The following is a 19,396-nucleotide window of genomic DNA, read 5'->3' as shown; positions in this document are numbered from 1 at the left end:
GAGCCAGGTCATCGCTCAAGCTGACCTCAGAGGTGAGAACAGATGCTGTGGAACAGCATGGATTGACGCCTGTGGACGGATTCAATGAGTAGTTTGTTCTTGCAGGTCCTGTGAGATTTATCATGGTTCGGGGCAGAAGGCAAGATGGAGTAAAGACCTGCTGTACCCATGGCCACGAGCTACACATAACGTTTGCAATGAATCCCTTCTGAACCCACTTCTCCTATGCGATCAAGCGCATTTGACAGAGAAGTTCAGTTTCTTGGGAAGAAACATCTTTGACGCTGAATGCAGAAAAAATCAGAAACGGTGTCCCTGAAATGGGGTATACTTGGGAAGGTGTACATTCTTAACTACCTTGATTAAATAGCTGGCCTAGAAAATGAAGCAAATCATAAAGACAAGGTCAGAATGAAGGGGTCACTTTGTGCACCAACCCTGGCCTGGGCTCTCCAGGACCCCTGAGGATCATTAGCGCATGTCCTTGGGTGTAAAGAACTTTTATGATGAGCCGCATTCCTTAGGCTATGTCTTAGCTCATCCCTACCCATCGGCACATGCTGTGTTTCCAGAGTTATAGCTCCGCAACAGTTTTGATATCCTGCCTTGGTTACGCATTATGATGACTTAATTAATTTTTTTTCTCATTTCTGTATCATCCTGCTTATCATTTAAAGGTTGCTTAAAAGCCCACTAAGTAAACCGTTGTCTTACTGAAACCAAGCCTAAAGGGTTAAGTTGCTTTCAGACCTTAAATGCACAAAAGGAAGAAAATAAAAACTTACCTAAACTTTTCTCCTTGAGGCTGTACTTACAGAAATAGTTTCTCTGACTTGCCAACACCGTGAGCTGAACTCCAAGGCAGCTGGAGACCTTGATCACAGGGGAGGACGGCGCCCAGCGGTGGGGCCATCGACAGAATTCAAAATTGGTTTGTGGAGAAAAACCATGTCATACTTCACCTACGAAGCGCCAGGGGCTCGCCAATGCACTTCAGCCAAGTCCACATTTCTTTGCCCTGAATCTGCTTTCAGTCAATAAAATTTAACTCCTTTGTTCTCAACTCTGGTCCCCCAGACCCATATAACCTGATTTCCTTTCTTAGGGAAGCAGATTTGAATGGGTTTTTTTCCTCTCCTGTCTCCTGGCTTGTCTCACTTACAATAAACCTTTCTCTGCTTCAAGCCCAATGTTTTAGTAATTTTTAAAAAGAGTTATTTATTTATTTGTTTGTTTGTTTATTTGTTTATTTATACAAGCACTGGGTACAGTCAGAAGCGTGGGAGGGTGAGAGAATTCACCAGAGCCAGAGCGGGGAGCAGAACAGGCAGAAGGACCGAAGTACACTGCTGAGGGGAGCAGCGGGCGGCAGGAGAGGTCTGCGCGCCATGCGGGACCCTCCTCTGGTGGCTGGGGAACAGCCGGGGATCGAACCGGCGCCGCAGAGGCTGCGGGCACCTTTGCAACCCAGTGCTCAACCGCTGCGCCACCAGGGAGGCCCTGTTTTAGTAATTTTAATGTTTTTTTAAGATTTAAAAAAAATTTATGCATACAAGAGCTGGGGTGTAGGCCAGAGGTTGGTGGGGGGGGAGGTGAGAGAGTGGGGAGCAGAACAGGCAGGCAGATCCACTAAAATCCACTGCTGAGGGGAGCAGCGGGGAGACAGGAGAGGTCTGCTGTGCCCTGTGGGTCAGCTCCCTGGCCGGGGATCAGACTCATACTGCAGTGGCTGTGGACAGCTTCATAGTGCTGAGACTCGAACCCTTGCGCCACCAGGGAGGCTCTAGTAATTTTAATCTTAAGTAGGCATTGGGTACATGCGCCTAATTTGTAGAGGTCAGCAGCACTACCGTTGAACATTTACATTGTTTCCACTTTTTTTTGCCATTCTTATGGCTGAATGTGATGTGATCCTAGCACTTTAAATAAAATAAAAAGGAAATCCACATAAAACTTTTGACTCCCCCCCTCCCCAACTAACTACAGTTGTTGTCCCTGGTACTTGTTTCAGGACCCACACACCCCCTCAGATATCAGAATCCACGGGCGCTCAGTTCCCTGTACCGGGCAGGCCTCCTCATGCACAGGGGTGACTGTATCTGTGAGTGCACAGATAGAAAAAAAATCTGAATACATGTGAACCCTCGCTGTGCAAACCCACGCTTGTCTATGGCTCTTTCACACCTTTTTTTTAAAAGTAAAATTCACATACAGTGATATGTACAAATCTTAAGTGTACACACTCACCAAGACAAAAAGGCATACACCAGAGTGTCCCCCCTCTGTCAGAGTTCCAAACTGACATTACTCTGGACAGTTTCAAGCTCCTTTCTAGGCTATTCTCACTCCCCCATCCAACCCCCCATCCATTCTGGGGCAACTGCTTTTCCTTATTTTTCCTCCCACCATTCTAGCTGGAATGTTAAAGCATTGGTATCGTTTCATTTTCAATGACTTTAGTTTACTGGCCTACTTGAGACTGGTGATGTGGTTTTCCACATGTACTAAAGATTGGTGTTTACATTTTTAAAAAGCTAGTTCCTTAAGTCCCAACATGCCTGGGAGGGAGCTGCTTGGCCTCGGCTACCCCGCACTCCTCTGACTCCCAAAGTGCTTGAGTTTGTCCCATCAATTACAGATGCCCTGGTTTGTCATGGGAGAGACTTGAAGGGGGCTCAGTGAGGGCGGGGGCCTTCCTGATCACTAGAGCACCTCACGTACTGGCACTGGTACAGGACTAGCACGCAGCCCGTGTTTAACAAATATGAGTTGAATTTAAAGGATAATTTGTGCAGATGTGGTAAAAGATGAGAACCCCCAAACAATGCACCCTCATACCCCCAGGAATGTGCTGCCCAAGATGGTGGCCGTGGCCCCCTGCAGCTCTTGAGGGCCTGAAACTGCTGAGATGTACCGGTAATGCGCAGGGCCGGCCACCTCCGAAGTCTCCCTACAGAGGAGAGCTATCAAAAATCTCCTTACTAATTTTTATGTTGATAAAATGTCAAAACAGTAACATTCTGAATATATTTGCTTGGGTAAAATTGACTTCTAAGACTCTAAGGCCAAATCTCTGATTCCTGGAAGGGAGGTAAGGGTGGGTAGTCAGGTAAAAGTCAGGGGTGTGTGGTGCAGGATGGAATTGGACTTTTTGTGGTGAACTTAACATATTTCATTTATATATTAAGTTTTTTTTTTAAGAGTTATTTATTTATTTATACAGGCACTGGGTACAGTCAGAAGCGCGGGAGGGTGAGAGGATTCACCAGAGACAGAGCGGGGAACAGAACAGGCAGACTGATGAACTACACTGCTGAGGGGAGCAGCGGGCTTGGCAGGAGAGGTCTGCGTGCCATGTGGGACCATTGCCGGCCGGGGATCGAACCGGCACTGCAGAGGCTGTGGGTATATTTGCAACCCAACGCTCAACCGCTGTGCCACTGGGGAGGACCTATTAAGATTTATTTTATTAATTTATGCATACAACAACTGGGGCGTAGGCTAGAGGTGCAGGAGGTGAGAGGACCCAGCAGAGACAGAGTGGGGAAGCAGAACAGGAGGATCCACTGAAATACACTGCTAAGGGGAGCAGTGGGGAGACAGAAGAGGTCTGCTGCGTGCTGTGCACAGGTCAGCTCCTGGGCCAGGCACTGAACTCTTGCTGCAATGGCTGGCAATAGCTTGATAGCGCTGAGACTTTAACCCCTGCACCCCCAGGGAGCCCAAGTTTTATATACTTGAATTTGATTTATAATGATACACACCTGAAAGTTATAAGGCAATGTTACTTCAACAGAATGTTTTTAAAGTATGTATTTCTAAAATTAATTTTACTTTTTTTTACATTTTACTGTTTTTTACTTTATAAATGTTTGTTTGTTTTTTTTTTTTAATGTGGGCTACTAGAGAAAATTAAACTAGCGACCCATGAGGTTTCCATCGGATGACAGAGCACCGAAAGGCTGAACATGGCTCCCTGCTGCAGGTCAGGGAGGGCCCTCCGTCTTCTCTCTCACCTGCTTGCGGAACAATGACTCACACAACGGTTTGGTTTTGAAATTTCAAAAATACACACGACAGATAACACATCACGAGATAATAAATGGAATTAAAATCAGTTGTTGAAATGGTAGGAATAACCACTTGGCCTCAAGGGACCTGAGAACACTCGCCCTCCACCCTGGGAACATGTTTTTGTGAACTTTGAAACAGCCCGTTTTTAAAACAAACCAAAGGACAAAGAACGAGATGTTCTGAGGTTGCTTTTATTCCAAGAATTCTATGAGCTCCACCCAGATCATCGGTGCCAGTTCACCCTGTGGCACCCACATCCCCATGGCACCCACACAGTGGCTCCACGAGGGTGCCCGGGGCTCAGCCAGTCAATGTGACTGAATCCACCACTGAGGGCTGGTCTGACGGCCCCCAAGCAGTTCACCTGTGTCCACCCTGGGCGGGCGGGGAGAGCGCCTCAGCGCCACTCAGGCCCACGCTTCCCGGGTCTGTGCGCGGCAGCCTGACAGCTCTGCCAGCTCTGCCCTTCTCCGAGACAGCGCCTGTAGCCCCCACTCAGAATGGGGACCTCTGCAGTGGTAGGCGTCTCTGACCACGAGGTTCCAGATGGCCTGGACCCAGAGTTCCTGCCCAGGCAGGGGGCGGCCACATGCTGGGCCACAGTCAAAGTCACTGTCCTTTAGGAGCCTGCGGCCAGGCCCCCCAAGGAGGCTATGATGCTGCCCAGGCCGCGGTGGGCTGGATCAGTATGGTAGTGGCCTGCAGAGGGTAGTAGCGGCCCCGCCAGGTCTTCCAGAAGATGCCCTTCTTGCGCTGCTGCCGCTGGCGGGGAATGGAGCGGAAGTACTGGCCATTGAGGTTGGAGTGGCTGCAAGTGCCGAACCACCAGCCACCTGCGGAGATCGCAGGAGAGGGGGTTGGGTCAGGCCTGAGTCCCTGGGTGAACGGTGGGGCTGGGACAGGGGAGGCTGGCGCTGAACTTGACCAGCTTCAGATGGGAAGACGGAAGCAGTGGTTGTCAAACTGTAGTCTGATGAACCCCAGATTGTGACAAAGGAACCTCAGGGGCCCCTTCCAGTGACCACAAGAGACCAGTATTCTCATGGAACCATGGCAAGCTGCTTCTCGGGGCCTGGCACGTGGTCAGTGTTTATTACTTCCTGTAACTGGCATCTATTGGTATCTGTTTTTAGTCGATGAAACCATATAAAACTACCAACAGCCCTTTGATTTTAGATCCACCAAAAAGCAGTTTCTTACAGTTCTACTTCAAAGGGCCCAGGGTTTGTCTCCAATTTCATTAGAACAAGGTGGGGTCTATCTTAGTGACTTTGTGCCACGCCGGCCACCACCCAGGGAATGTCATCTCCCTGGACTTTCCTGATAGTCCTGAGGAGCGGGGGCACCGTGATTATACTCATTTTCAAGCTGGGGAAACTGGAGGTCAGCTGCCCAAGGGCACACCGCAGGGAGGGAGAGAGGAGACAGCAAACAGATGGACCGGGGGTTGAATGCAGGACAGGGATGCAAAGGCAGGGAGGGGAGGCCCTGGTCTTTGGGCCAGGACAGGGAGGGACAGGGCTGGCTTACCAGAGAGGCTCTTGGCACAGTTCTTGTCCCCCTGGAGGTCATGGTCCTGGTCCCAGGTGGAGAAGGGCAGGGAGAGCCCGCTGGGGGCGACGGCAGAGGCACCCAGTTTGCTGGCCACGGGCGCGGTCAGCTGCAGGCTGTAGGCCGTGTCCTCGCCGCCCAGGTGCATGGGGAACTGCAGGGACTCAGCGTTGCCCTCCCAGTCCTGCAGCTGCACAGCCAGGCGGCTGTCCCGGTCCCCCACGATGCTGTGCACCTTCTCCAGGCCCAGCCAGAACTCCCCTGTGGAGGGAGAGGCTCGGCGAGTGAGACGGACTCCTCCTAGCTCCCCCTCCACTGGGACCCCCACCCCTGACCCTCATCTGATCCCTATTGGAAGCACCCACCTTGGAGGTCTCCGAAGCCAACCTTGTAGGCTTTCCAAGGCTGGTTGAAGTCCACGGAGCCATCGTGGCGCCTCTGAATTATAGTCCAGCCTCCATCTGCCCAAAGAGATGCCAGGTCACCAGGAGAGCCCTTCTCAAAGGGAACCCCGACTCCCCGCCAGCCTCCCTAATCACCTCCAATTCAGTGAGGCACATCCTACCTGAGGTCATTTCACAGTTCACCAGGAATGGCGGAGACCCCTGAGGCTGGATCTGGAACAGTCCACTTTGCCGCTCACCAGTTTCAAAGAGCTCCTGGCAGTCCCTGGGCAGTCCTGCAGAGAAAGAGGGGGGCAGGGAGATTGAAACAGGAGAGCAGCCCATTTCTGGGGGTTGAGCAGAGGATGACAGGGACCTGAGGGGGCAATCCTGAGTTCCTGATGCTCCTCCTGGCCCCCCATAGTTGGCCCCCCAAAGTCTCCCATGGCTCCCCATGGTCTTCCTAGCTCCATCTAGAAGGTGCCAGGACCCAGCCCCACACCCACCACCCTGGCTCTCCTTGTACACAGTCGCCTGACCTTAGGGAGTTGAACCTGCTGATTCCTATGCTGGGCCCCTCCTCCCTCCAAGCCTTTCTTCCGCCATCTTCCGGAAGCTGCCCATCCTCCTGAACCCCAGGCCAAGCCAGGCCTCCTGACAGGTCATGGAGGGCTTCCCACTGCCCAGACCAGGGTTGCCGCCCACTCGTGCCCACAGTCTGACACCAGTGCCCAGGGCCCTCCCCAGAGCGACTGTAACAAAGACTTGAGCTATGAATAATGAAGGTGGCTGAGAGGAGGGGGCAAGGCCGGGGCCCACGCAGCAGGCCTGGCTCTGCTTTGTCCGGTAAGGGATGGGGCCTGGGAGGAGCTTGCAAGGGGAGAGGCCCGCTCTGGGGTCCCAGGTGTCAGAGTGTGTGTCGGGAGGGGGACAGAGGAGGCGAGGAGGGCAGAGGAGGGCCAGGCAGGCTGGGCCAGGCGGGCAAGTCCACACCCCCAGCCCAGCCGGGAAAGTAAGGGAAAGGTCGCCAGGGGAGGAGCGGCCCAGGCCTGGGGGAGGGGAGTGAACAGGAGGGGGTGAGCTGCTGTTCGCGGGTGGGGCAGGCCCAGAGTGTCTGCAGACACTTTCCGCCCCGGGCAGCTCCCCTTTCCCCTACTTTTCTCTCTTCCAATCAGGACAGGCAGCCCGCCAAAGCCCCGTGTGGCTTCCATTAGCACCAGCTGTTTGTCTCTCCAGCGCTGACCTTTCTCCTACTTGGCAGCCCAGAGTCTGGGAGTCCCCAGATCTCACCCCCTCACACGCCCCAACCATCGCCCCCAGTCTGGACCTAGGCCAGCAGCCCTGACCCAAAAGCCCCTCATTTCGGGCTTGGGGGGGTGTACTGGACCCTTACTCGGGGGCAGGGGGAGGAAGGCTCCCTCAAGACTGGGGGTGCAGCCAGCAAGCAGCCTGAGGGTGTGAACGGGGTATCCAAACTTTCACCCAGTTGGCAGCTGACAGCCGCAGATTCCCCAGCCGGCAGAGGGGTGGAGGGACCTCAGGGAAGCCATCCGGGTCTGTGGCCATGAACTTGAGGATGGGCCATGGCGCCTGGGCCTGACGCACAAGGACACGCCGTGGTTGGGGGTTGTCACGAAAAAGAACCTACAGCTGTGCCAGTGGTGAAAGTCCCCTCTCTTTGGGGGTGGGAGCGTGGAAAGGGGGTGTCAGCAACTTTGGGTCCAAGAGATGGGTGAAGGACTAGGTGTGTGGGCCAGGAATCCTGGACTTACAAGAAATGCGCGAGCCAGCGTGACTGACCAGGGAGGTGGGGGTCCCCGCCCTAGCCCCCCAGTCCTGGACCACACTCCAAGAGACCAGGGGCACCCAAACCTCAGAACCCCCTTCCAGGCGGCCATTCCCCTTAAGCTGGAGGACTCCATGCTCCCTCTCACCCTCCAGTCCACCACTGTGACCTCTTAGAAGGTTCCCACCTTCCGGAAGGTGTCCGAGACCTAAACCCCCGCCTCTTCCCCAAGCCCCTCAGCTCGCGTCCCTCTCAGATCCTCTTTCGCAATCCCTGGTCCAGCTGGTGGCCAGCACAGCTCCGGGGAAAGCCCATTGGCTTGCTGGGAAGAAGGGCGAGGTGGCCCAGGAGGGCAATCAGGGCTGAGGAGGGAGGGACCCTGTGCACCCTTCACTAGAGACCATAGGGTGCAAGCCCAGGGCTAATGTCCCTCCCAGTGGGGTGGACCTGACAGGGAGTGGGAGAAGAATGCCAAGTGGGGGCTGCCAGAGGACAGCACGGGGCTGGACACTCACTGTGCGGGCGGCTGGTGTTGTGGGTTGGGCCAGCAAGCTGGGCCATCTTCGGGAGCCTCTTTCTCCTGGCGGCTTTGGTCAGCCTGTGGTCCAGGTGCGCGGGGGCCAGGAGTCCCACCTGGGACAGGACGGGAGGCGGTCAGGTGTGGCTGGCTCATACTGCTGGACATGTGGTCCCGCATCTGGACTCCCTGGCCCAGCTGCCACCCCCACCCCCCACTGGGGCCAGCATCAGGCACCTGGGTCTGTAGTTTCTGGATCCTCAGGTTCTGCTTGTCCAGGTGCCGCTGCTGCTGGGCCACCTTCTGGAGGAGCTGCTCAATCCTGGTGTTCTGGGCCTTGAGCTGAGTCTGGAGAGAGTGACACGCTGGTGAGGACCAGCCTGCGCTGCAAATCGCTCCATTCTTCGCGATTCTCCATTCTTCGCCAGTTCTTCCACCTCTTCCTCCCTCGGGGCCACAGGCAGGAGGCCATCGGGGGTCCTGGCTGCACCCCCTTCGCGCCCAAACTTTTAAGAGAGCAGCTGGGGCGCCGGAGAGCCACCCCGGGGCGCACTTACCTGCAAACTGTGGAGGGTCTCCGGGTCCTCGCACGCGGCCCCGCACGCGCCCAGACGTCGCTCCAGCGCGCCCAGCTGCCCCCGGGTGTGCTCCACGTGCTCTCGCAGCCCGTGGCCGAGCTGCAGGAGCCCGTGCGCCAGCACGTTCACCTCGTCCCAGGACGCGAAGCGGGGCGGCTCGGGCGGGGCGGGGCCCTGCGCGCTCAGCAGCCCGGCGGTGGCCGCGCACAGCACCAGGGCTGCCCCGGCCGAGGGTGCGCCGCGCATCTTAGGAGGGCTGGACGCGGCACGCGGGACGCGGGACTCGGTAACCAAGGGGCGCGGGGACGCAGGCCCGACGCGGGCTGGGGATGAGCCGGAGACGCGCTGGGGCGCGGCCACAGGGAAGCCTCGGAGCTCAGCCGCGGGCCCTCTGCGCTCGCCTTCGCCCCGCGACGCCCCCTTTTATAAGCCTGTTGGGGCGCCACGGAGGCGTGGTCGGGGAGTGCTGGGGGTGGGGCATGCGCTCGGAGGTGGGGTTCCGTGCGCGGGAGGCCGGGGAGTTGGGGGGGTGGGAGGGTGCCCTGGGGGTAAAGAACTCGGGCTCCGGCTCCGCCCCGCAGGCCCTGACGGGACTGCGCTCCCCACCTCCGGGGCCGCCGCCCGCCCTCGCCCCACCGGGGCCTTCCAGGCGCCGGAATTCCGTCCCCCCTCCTCGGTCCCGCACTCCCTCGCTCCGTGGGGGAGAGGGTGCTCGCGTGGTGGGGTGCGGGGAGACGGGGCGGACAGGCGGCTTTCCTGACCCCTCCCCACGCCACACACCGGGAGAGAAGACCAGGGAGAGGCGACTAAGAAAGGGTATGTAGAGTTCAGCGGGTCCGCGCAGACAGTGGGGACCCCTCAAGCACCCCCACTCGGCAGGGTCCCTGCGAGCATCCTAAGAGCAGACCGGACACCCACCCCAGCCCGCCCTGGCTCCCGACTCCTTCCCCGCGTGAGCCAGGGCGGGTGGTCTTGTGTCACTGCCCCCACCCCCACCCCAACTGAGTGCCTCGCTGCTGCGCCCTTGTCTGTCTTCCCTTTTCAGTTCAGCACCCCACTTCCACTGTGCATCCTCTGCCCCCCAGTCTGCAGAGTCTGGGTCCTTGCCTGTATTCAAGCAGGACCCTCAGAACAGAAAGAGGGGACCATGAAGACCTCTCTCTCCCTCACTGACTGAGTGATGCACCCACACCCCTCCACCCAGGAGTCGTTCTTTCATTCACTCAACACTCTCCTGCTCTGGGGTCTGGAGTTCCCAGTGCTGGTGGGGAGATGCCAGCACCGTGAGCCCTGATGGGGGAAAGTTGGGACAAAGAACTGAGTGAGGCAGTGGGACTGGGCCCTTCTTCATTCCACAAGGGTCAGCATTCATGCAAAAGCTCTCACTGAAATTCTGCCCTGCCCCACTTCTCCTGAACTCCCCTGTACCCTGTCAGGACAGCAAGGCTGGCACAGAAACCTTGCCTGCCAGGAAGGATAGGGCAGGTTGGCCCGGAGCACAGGCAAGAACAGAGTTGACTCAGCAGGGCTGGGAGCCAGCTTGGCCTCTGGAATCTGAAACTGCGTGCCCCAGGGCTGACGTGCGGGTCACCACTCACACATTTTGGCCTGGCCGGGTGCCAGGATGGCAGATCCCAGCAGCCGTGACTGGCAGATGGGAAGGGCAGGAAGGGAAACTTACACGAGGAGTAGGTCCAGAGCCTCTGTGTGGCCTGGTAACCAGCCAGTCCACAACCCTGAGCCCCTGGACACCCTGGAGTGGGGGACACAGCGGGCACTCCTCCACCCTGGATTCTTGAATCCAAAGAAATAATCAGTCACTTTCCTATGATCCACTTTCAGCAGCTGCTTTCTCCGCACCATGTTTTCAGAGAGCACAAAAATAAGCCAAAGCTCCCTAGAGGCACCTGCTATGAACAGGCTGCAAAAGAATTCATCCAGGAACCCTGCATCGGTTCTGGATTGTAGCCTAAAAACTGCTCTGTGGAATGTGCTCTCTGACCCAGCAATGACACAGTTACCCCTGGCCACTTACCCTGGGGGACTATTGCGGTGGGGGAGACCCCATGCCTCCATTTGGGCCGCTCTGGTCAGAGTCAGCGGTGCTGGAAAGGCAATGTATGGGTTGGAATCTCTCAGAGAAAGAGAAGCAGTGACGTTCACTGTTGTTGTTTAATTTTGTCTTTGCCTCTCCATGGGCAGCTGGGTGAAGTCCCCGCCCCCTTGCAGATTCCATTCTCAGCAGGACGTGGTCTATGCACAACTTCTTCCTGTCTGTGTCCCCTGGACCTGTACTGGGGGCTCCTCGGACACTGTACCTATCTCTATCTTTGGCGCTTCTGGTGGGTGGGACGGGAGGAGCTAGTCTGTCGTGGAGGAGCTCCTTATAATAAAACAGCAGCAAGCACCTACTGTGTGCTTGATGTACACTAAGTATGGCTCCAAAGTCATTGCATATTCACTTAATCCCAATAGCAACTCCCAATGAGGTAGATACGGTTATTACTCTATTTTATAGGTGAGGACACAATAAAAAAAGAAGTTAAGCACTTATTCAAGTTTTCACGGTTATCTAAACGGAGCTAGGATTTGAAATCAGGCTGGCTGGCTCCAAGCCGGTTTTCAGCAACCATGACGCTTTACTTTATTCATAACAGCTGGTTGCCCCTGCCTCTGATCTCACGCGTGGTGGCCTAGGGTTGAGTCCCAGCACTATCACCGCAGTGGTCTGTATTCGATCCCCAGCCAGGGAGCTGACCCACATGGCGCAGCAGACCTCTCCTGTCTCCCCACTGCTCCCCTCAGCAGTGGATTTCAGTGGATCTGGCTGCTGTGCTCCCCCTCTGTCTCTGGTGAGTCCTCTCACTCCCCACACCTCTGGCCTACACCCCGTTTTTCTATGCAAAAATAAATATTTTTTTAAAAATGCCCTGTCTTGATTAGATGGTGTGCGCTGGGAGAAGCCAGCTGCCATGCCGGGAGGAAGCTCAAGCAGCCCTTTGGAGACATCCACACAGCAAGGAACCCAGGCCACCACCCCACCACCAGCCATGTAGGGAGCATGAAACAGATCCTGCAGCACTGGTCAGGCTTCTGGTGACCCAGCCTCAGCTCACATCTGTGTAACCTCACATGGTCCTACATCAGAGCTACCCAGATAAGCCACTCCCAAACTCAGATTCACAGAAACTATGAAATCAGTGTTATTATTGTTTCCAACCACTTATTATGCAGCTAACACAATAAATAACTAATACTAGCAGTTAAGTGATAGCCACTCGGGGCAGGGCACTATTTTGGGTATCGTATGTCTGCTTACTCACTTGACATGCACACCCCATGAAGTTGGCACAGTACTATTTAAATCTCCATTTTAAAGAAAACGAAACTGCGGTGCAGAGAGGTCACGTGGTCTGAGAGGACATGTGAGGGACACTTTCCCAAGAAGACTGGACGCTGTTGGTCTTAGAGCTGCCCCTGTTGTGTTTATCTGGAGTTCTGCCTGGGGCTGCTGTCAAATCCAGTTAATTCCACTCCCAGGAGTTACCTATCACCTGTTCAACTCGGGAAAAGGTCAAGCCCCCTACCCCATCTCTCCCCTGGCAGCCACCCTCTCTCTCACCCAGGCTTTAGCACACAACTTGCAGATACTACACTGGTCCCCACCAGCCAAACCTTACCTGAAGGTATGCTTCAACATCAACTGTCTTTTTTTAAAGATTTATTTATTCATGTATACAAGAACTGGGGTACAGGCCAGATGCGAGGGAGGGTGAGAGGATTCACCAGAGACAGAGCGGGGAACAGAACAGGCAGACTGACTGAAATACACTGCTGAGGGGAGCAGCGGGCGAGACAGGAGAGGTCTGCCTCGTCATGTGCAAATCTCCCTGGCCAGCCAGGATCAAACCCGTGCTGCAGAGGCTGTGGACAGCTTCACAGCACTGCGCTCAACCTGCTGCGCCACTAGGGAGGCCCTTGAACATCAACTTTCTAATGAAAATCTAGATTTGTGGTGTCTCTTGCAAATCAGAAGATCCACCAAGGGTGGTCTGCAACCCTGCTTGTTTGTAATGGGCGTGAGCTGAGGGGGGCTGCCCCCATTTGGCCCAGACAAGCCCCCACCACCCTGTCACTGGGGTTCTCTACCTTTTGCACATGAAACTTGAAACCTCCGGTCATTCACTGTGGCTAGTGTATTTTTATTGCCAGTGCTACCTCAGGTCCAGGCAGCAGGCCTCTGTAAAGCCACTGAACTTTATAGGGTGACTCCTTCCCCAGCCAAGGAGGCCAGGAGGTGTGAGAGCAACAGGTACATTTACTGGAGCCCACGGTGTTCCTTGTAAACCAAGGGTTGGGGATTCCATTGTGGATGACGAAAGGCTTCTGAAACTAGGTAGTGGTGATGGTTGTACAACATCCTGAATGTACTTAATGTTCCAGAATTATATACTTTAAAATGGTTAAAGTGCTCAATTTCCTGTTATGTGTATTTTACCACCAAAATTAATCTAAAAAATATTTCAGTAAGCAATCCCAGGGAGCGTGTGGGAGCAGTGAGGGGGAAGGGAGTCAGTGGACTGTAGTGGAGGATTATGGGTGTTTTGCTGGTGAGTGTGGTGTTGTCATCTTCTGAGGAGGTGTGAGCTATACCCCCAGCTGACATACAAAATTAAAAATTAAACGTTAAATAAAATAGGGCCTCCCCAGTGGCGCAGTGGGTTGAGCACAGCGCTGTGAAGCTGTCTGCAGCCTCTCCCGACTGGCCAGGGAGCTACCCACATGGCACGGCAGACCTCTCCTGTCTCGCCCACTGCTCCCCTCAGCAGTGTTTTCAGTCCGTCTGCCTGTTCTGCTCCCTGTGTGAATTCTCTCACCCTCCCTCGCCTCTGTCCTATACCCCAGTTCTTGTATAAATAAAATAAATCTTTAAAAAAATTTTAAATAAAATAGAAGAAATCTTGGTAAAACTAGAAAGAATCAATAAATTTAAGCTGGCCCTCCATATTGTTTTGAAAGTACGTTTAATAAAGGGCACGCTTTATTATCTAACAGGGGTTACTGTGTCAGTTTTCTGTTGCTGCATAACTAGCATTCCCATAACTTAGTGGCTCAAAGCCACATCCAGCCGTCTTGGCTGAGAAGTCCTTGTCCCCACAGCCAACTGCAGTGACCTGGAGCTCGACCGGGAATGGATGGTCCAAAGTGGACACTTAATGTCTGAAGGTTAGCTGGGGCTGTCTGCGGGGACACTTCAGTTTTCTTCTGGGTGACCCTCCAACAGGGTGTCCCAAGTTCTTCACATGGCAATGGCAATGTTTTAAGAGAACCAAGATCCAAGATGTATTAAATCTCCACTTGCATCACATTTGCTGATGTCCCAATCACCAAAGCAAGTAACAAGCTGGGTTCTGAGTCAACACAGAAGGGACTCCGCAGGGGTGGGGCTGTCGGGAGGCACTGGGGCGGTCATAGAGGAACAGCCTATCACAGCGTGATGCAGAACTGTATTCAGACATATAGAAGGCGGTCCCCACTTGACATTGGGGTCAGCGGCTCTGTACCACCAGGGACTCGATGCACGTCAGGGGATGCCCTCAAGGAGCTCTCAGTCCTGGAGGTTGGATGTAGCCTTACCTCACTTCATTCATTCTGCAAACATTGCTTAAGCACCTGCTGTGTACCAGGTTCATATACTGTGTCATATACTGGGGACACAGACCTGAACAGATAAATATGGTTTGGGCCTCAAGAACTCAGTTCAGGGCCTCCCTGGTGGTGCAAGGGATTAAGCACCGCACTATGAAACAATCCGCAGTCTCTGCATCACAAGTTTGATCCCCGGCCGGCCAGGGAGCAACCCACATGGCGCAGCAGGCATCTCCAGTCTCCCCACTGCTCCCCACAGCAGTGTATTTCAGTCAATCTGCCTGTTCTGTTCCCCGCTCTGGCTCTGGTGAATCCTCTTACCCTCCCGCGCTTCTGACTGTACCCAGTGCTCGTATAAATAAATAAATAAATAAATAAATAAATAAATAAATAAAAAAATAAAAATTTTTTTCTTTAAAAAGGCTTATTATACTTTAGTCTCTTCATGACAAGCTTATCCCAGGGGAGACAGACCACATCACCATGTTCTTTTTCTTTTTTAAAGATTTATTTATTTATGCATATAAGAACTGGGGTATAGGCCAGAGGTGTGGGGGGTGAGAGGATTCACCACAGACAGAGTCGGGAACAGAACAGGCAGATTGACTGAAATACACTGCTGAGGGGAGCAGCGGGGAGACAGAAGAGGTCTGCTGTGCCATGTGGGTAGCTCCCCGGCCAGAGATGGAACTCATGCTGCAGTGGTTGCAGATAGCTTCGTAGGCTGCATCTTAACCCCTTGCACCACCAGGGAGGCCCATGCCATGTTATTTTTCATTTTAAATTTTGAAAGTTTCAACTTACAGATATGTTGCAAGAATACAGAGCCCATGTGTACTTTCATAGAGCTGCATTAAGAACTCACTCCATCAGCTTTATCTCTTTTCTATCTATCTAGTGCATGCATAGAGACATATAGAATATACATACAAATACATAGACATGTGTTTATGCAACATGCACAAATATAAATGCGTACATAAAAACCAAACATTTGGGACATCCCTGGTGGCGCAGGCGTTTGAGCGCAGCGCTGCAAAGGCTGTCCGCAGCCTTTGCAGCTCCGGTCCCATCCCCGCCAGCCCGGAGCAACCCACATGGCGAGCAGACCTCTCCTGTCTCACCCGCTGCTCCCCTCAGCAGTGTATTTCGTCAGTCTGCCTGTTCTGTTCCCCGCTCTGGCTCTGGTGAATCCTCTCACCCTCCCGCGCTTCTGGCCTGTACCCAGGCTCTTGTATAAATAAAAAATACAAATCTTTTTAAATAAATAAATAAATACCAAACATTTATGAAGACATACCTGTGTGTAACACATTTATATGCAGAGAGCTACATATTATAATACACACACAGATGTATATAACACTTATGTATGGAAATGTATGTAATATGCACAGATATATAAATTTATGGAGTCACATGGACAGAGAGACACGTGATGATACATTTCATATATATATATATATATATATATGTATGTGCACAGTTATGTAATACACACATAGGTTATTTATACACACATAGGTGACACACACGGAGAGAATGGAGGATAATGCACACTCTTTCACTCCTATGCTGGTTTTTCCCACCCGGGTCTGTTGTAGACGTGCTGGGCACCGGTGCCTTTCACTAGGAACAAGGGCATTCTCTTACATAACCACAGGATAGTTCGCAGCTCTGGACATGTGACAATGCTGTTATCTAATCTACAGTCCATATTCCAGTTTCGCCTGTTGTTCCCGTGCTGTCCTGAGAGCTGTGCCCTTTCCTGTGGCCACACCCCCTGGACTAGGGGTGCTGTTTTGTTGTTGTATCTCTTTAGTCTGTTTTAGTCTGGACTGATCGCTTGGCCTTTCTTTGTCCTTCACGGCACTGACAGCTTTGAAATGTGCCCATCAGGGATTTGCAGGCTGCCCCTCACTCTGCATTTGGCTGTTTCCTCCCAGTTGTGCATTTTGGGTGATCTTGTGTCCTCTGGTGTGTGATATAGGGAGGCACGTGATGTCTGCTTATCCTTTGTCAGCAACATTAATCATGATTGGTTTAGCACTTAAGTTTCATACAGGATGGTCAGCGCTGTGATGGGGAAAGCACGTGGACTGCAAGTGCCTGGAGAAGGGACCATCCTTTCGGGGAAGACTTCCACTGGTAAGAATTCTAAGATTTCTAGACAACCAGAGCTGGGAATGGGTGACTCAGGTCAGGGTAAGAGCATGACAAATGCGCTATGAATGGAACGTGTGTTTGATTCTTCCCAGCAGAGCCGGAAGGGACACTGGGACTACGCATGGCCTCTGTCCAGGGAATGGCCCCACCACCCCAGCAGCAGGCCGTGCCCTTTCCTGCCAAACTCTGGTCACATCCAGGTCACCAGGAAAGGTCAATTTTAGGGCAGGGGCCTCAGAGGTTCAGACAGAAAGGATGACTCACATTCTGGGCTGGGGTCCCAGAAAAGAACAGAGCTGCCCAAGCTCAAGACTCCCTCCCCACCAGCACTGCGCCTCCTGGTCTTCCCAGCCCGGGAGCCTGTGTGCATCAGCCTGGCAGCCTTTGCACCCCAGGCACGCCACCCTGGACTCGCTCAGGTGACCGTTTACCTAGCACGCACCTCCACGGCACCCGGCACACGCAGCTAGGCCCAGGTCATCCTCGAACCCCCTCGAGAAGAGAGACTCCTGTCCTTTTTGGACTCCTGGGGGAAGAACTTTCAAGAGGTTCAGATACTTGGCCCAAAGCCACACTGCTCAGAAGAGTAAGGATTTGAACCTAGAGCCATATGCTGAAGCCCTAACCACTTTCCCCCACAGTTTGAAGGTATTTGGAAGTGGGGCCTTTGGGAGGTGATTAGGTGGTACTGGTGGGAACCTTATAAAGAGACAGGAGAGGGGCCTCCCTGGTGGCACAAGGGGTTAAGACACAGCACTATGAAGCTATCTGCAGCCTCTGCAGCCACTGCAGCATGAGTTCAATCCCCAGCCCAGATGGCACAGCAGACCTCTCCTGTTTCCCTGCTGCTCCCCTCAGCAGTGGATTTCAGTAGATCTGCTTGTTCTGCTCCCTACTCTGTCTCTGGTGAATCCTCTCACCCCCTGCACCTCTGGCCTGTACCCCAGTTCTTGTATGCATAAATAAATAAATCTTAAAAAGAGAGACAGGAGATAACCCACTGCCCGGTCAGGGCACAGGGAGCAGGTAATGCTGCAAACCAGGGAGAGAATTCTCACCAGGAACTGCTTGATCTTGGACTTCCCAGCACTGTGGGAACTAAATTTCTGTCGTTTAAACCATCCAGCCTGGGGGCCTCCCCGGTGGCGCAGCGGTTGAGCGCTGGGTTGCGAAGCTGCCCGCAGCCTCTGCAGCGCCGGTTCGATTCCCGGCTGCTCCCCTGCCACTGGAGGAGGGTCCCACATGGCGCGCAGACCTCTCCTGCCGCCCGCTGCTCCCCCCAGCAGTGTACTTCGGTCCTTCTGCCTGTTCTGCTCCCTGCTCTGGTGAATCCTCTCACCCTCCCGCGCTTCTGACTGTCCCCAGTGCATGTATAAGCAAAACAAACGAACAAATAAATAAATAAATAAATAAAACATGCCTCTATAAAAAGAAAAAAAATAAAATAAAATCCAAAAAAAAAAAACCTTAATAAAAAAATAAAAAAAAATAAACCATCCAGCCTGTGGTATTTTGTTATAGCAACCTTAGTTGACTCATACAAAAGTGGGGAGAAGTTTTCAGCAGCACATTAAGTATAATGGATGATGATCAAGGGCCCCTGCTTCAAGGGCACACTTATTTTTTATTTATTTAATTATTTATTTATTTTTATAGAGGCATGTTTTTTTGTTTTATTTATTTATTTATTTGTTTGTTTGTTTTGTTTATACATGCACTGGGTACAGTCAGAAGTGCGGGAGGGTGAGAGAATTCACCAGAGCCAGAGTGGGGAGCAGAACAGGCAGAAGGACCAAAGTACACTGCTGAGGGGAGCAGCAGGCGCAGCAGGGGGGGTCTGCGCGCCATGTGGGACCCTCCTCCGGTGGCCGGGGAGCAGCCATGGATCGAACCGGTGCCACAGAGGCCACGGGCAGCTTCGCAACCCAGCCCTCAACCGCTGCGCCACCGGGGAGGCCTTAATTTTTTTTTTTTTAATATAATCTTCAAGGTATACTCTTTAAAAAAAAAAGATTTATTTATTTAATACAAGAGCTGGGGTACAGTCAGAGGTACGGGAGGGTGAAAGGATTCACCAGAGACAGAGCAGGGAGCAGAACAGGCAGACGACTGAAGACACTGCTGAGGGGAGCACAGCGGGCGAGACAGGAGAGGTCTGCCGCACCATGTGGGTATCTCCCTGGCCGGCTGGGAATCAAACCTGAGCTGTAGAGGCTGCAGACAGCTTCATAGTGCGGCGCTCAACCTGCTGCACCATGGGGGAGGCCCCAAAGGCACAATTTTAAAGTGTTAAAAAAAAGCCCATGGTGGAATTAGAGCCACAGTCAAGGTGACAGAAGTGTCTATCACACCCAGGGTCTTCCTCGATTCTCTGGGAATCCCTCCCATGGGTTCCTCCCAACACCCCCACATCATCACAATTTGCTCTGTCATAGCAACTTTGTGTGCATCTTCTAGAATGTTTTAATAAATGAAGTCATAAATTTTACAAATGGAATCTTTTTGTCTGGTTTCTTTTACTAAGCACAATTATCTAAAGATTTAGTCCTGTAGATATGTGTCAGTAGTACATTTATTTTATTGCTGACATGGATAAACCATGGCTTCTTTAGCCGTTCATCTGTTGAAGGATATTTGGGTTGTTTCCAAACATTAGTTGTTGCAGTTCACACATATTCACACCCACACCTCT

General features: G+C 53.0%; 2 protein-coding genes across 9 annotated transcripts in view; both read right to left on the bottom strand.

Annotated features, from left to right (window-relative positions):
• The window catches only part of HNRNPM (heterogeneous nuclear ribonucleoprotein M), a 263,350-nt gene that overhangs the window by 76,596 nt on the left and 167,358 nt on the right, over positions 1–19,396 (bottom strand). The gene's annotated exons all lie outside the window — the stretch shown is intronic.
• Positions 3,981–9,262, bottom strand: ANGPTL4 (angiopoietin like 4). The gene is made up of 7 exons (XM_037504852.2): positions 8,869–9,262; positions 8,549–8,659; positions 8,310–8,427; positions 6,191–6,304; positions 5,991–6,086; positions 5,605–5,886; positions 3,981–4,907 (listed from the first exon to the last, which is right to left on the bottom strand). Exons 1-7 carry the CDS (start codon positions 9,133–9,135, stop codon positions 4,726–4,728), a joined length of 1,170 nt encoding a protein of 389 aa, XP_037360749.1. The 5' UTR covers positions 9,136–9,262; the 3' UTR covers positions 3,981–4,725.

Source organism: Talpa occidentalis, unplaced genomic scaffold, assembly GCF_014898055.3.
Source record: "Talpa occidentalis isolate TD23 unplaced genomic scaffold, MPIMG_talOcc4v2.1 talOcc4.12, whole genome shotgun sequence".
NCBI lineage: Eukaryota > Metazoa > Chordata > Mammalia > Eulipotyphla > Talpidae > Talpa > Talpa occidentalis.
Note: the sequence above shows the minus strand (reverse complement) of the source record. Positions and strands in the feature narration are given on the sequence as shown.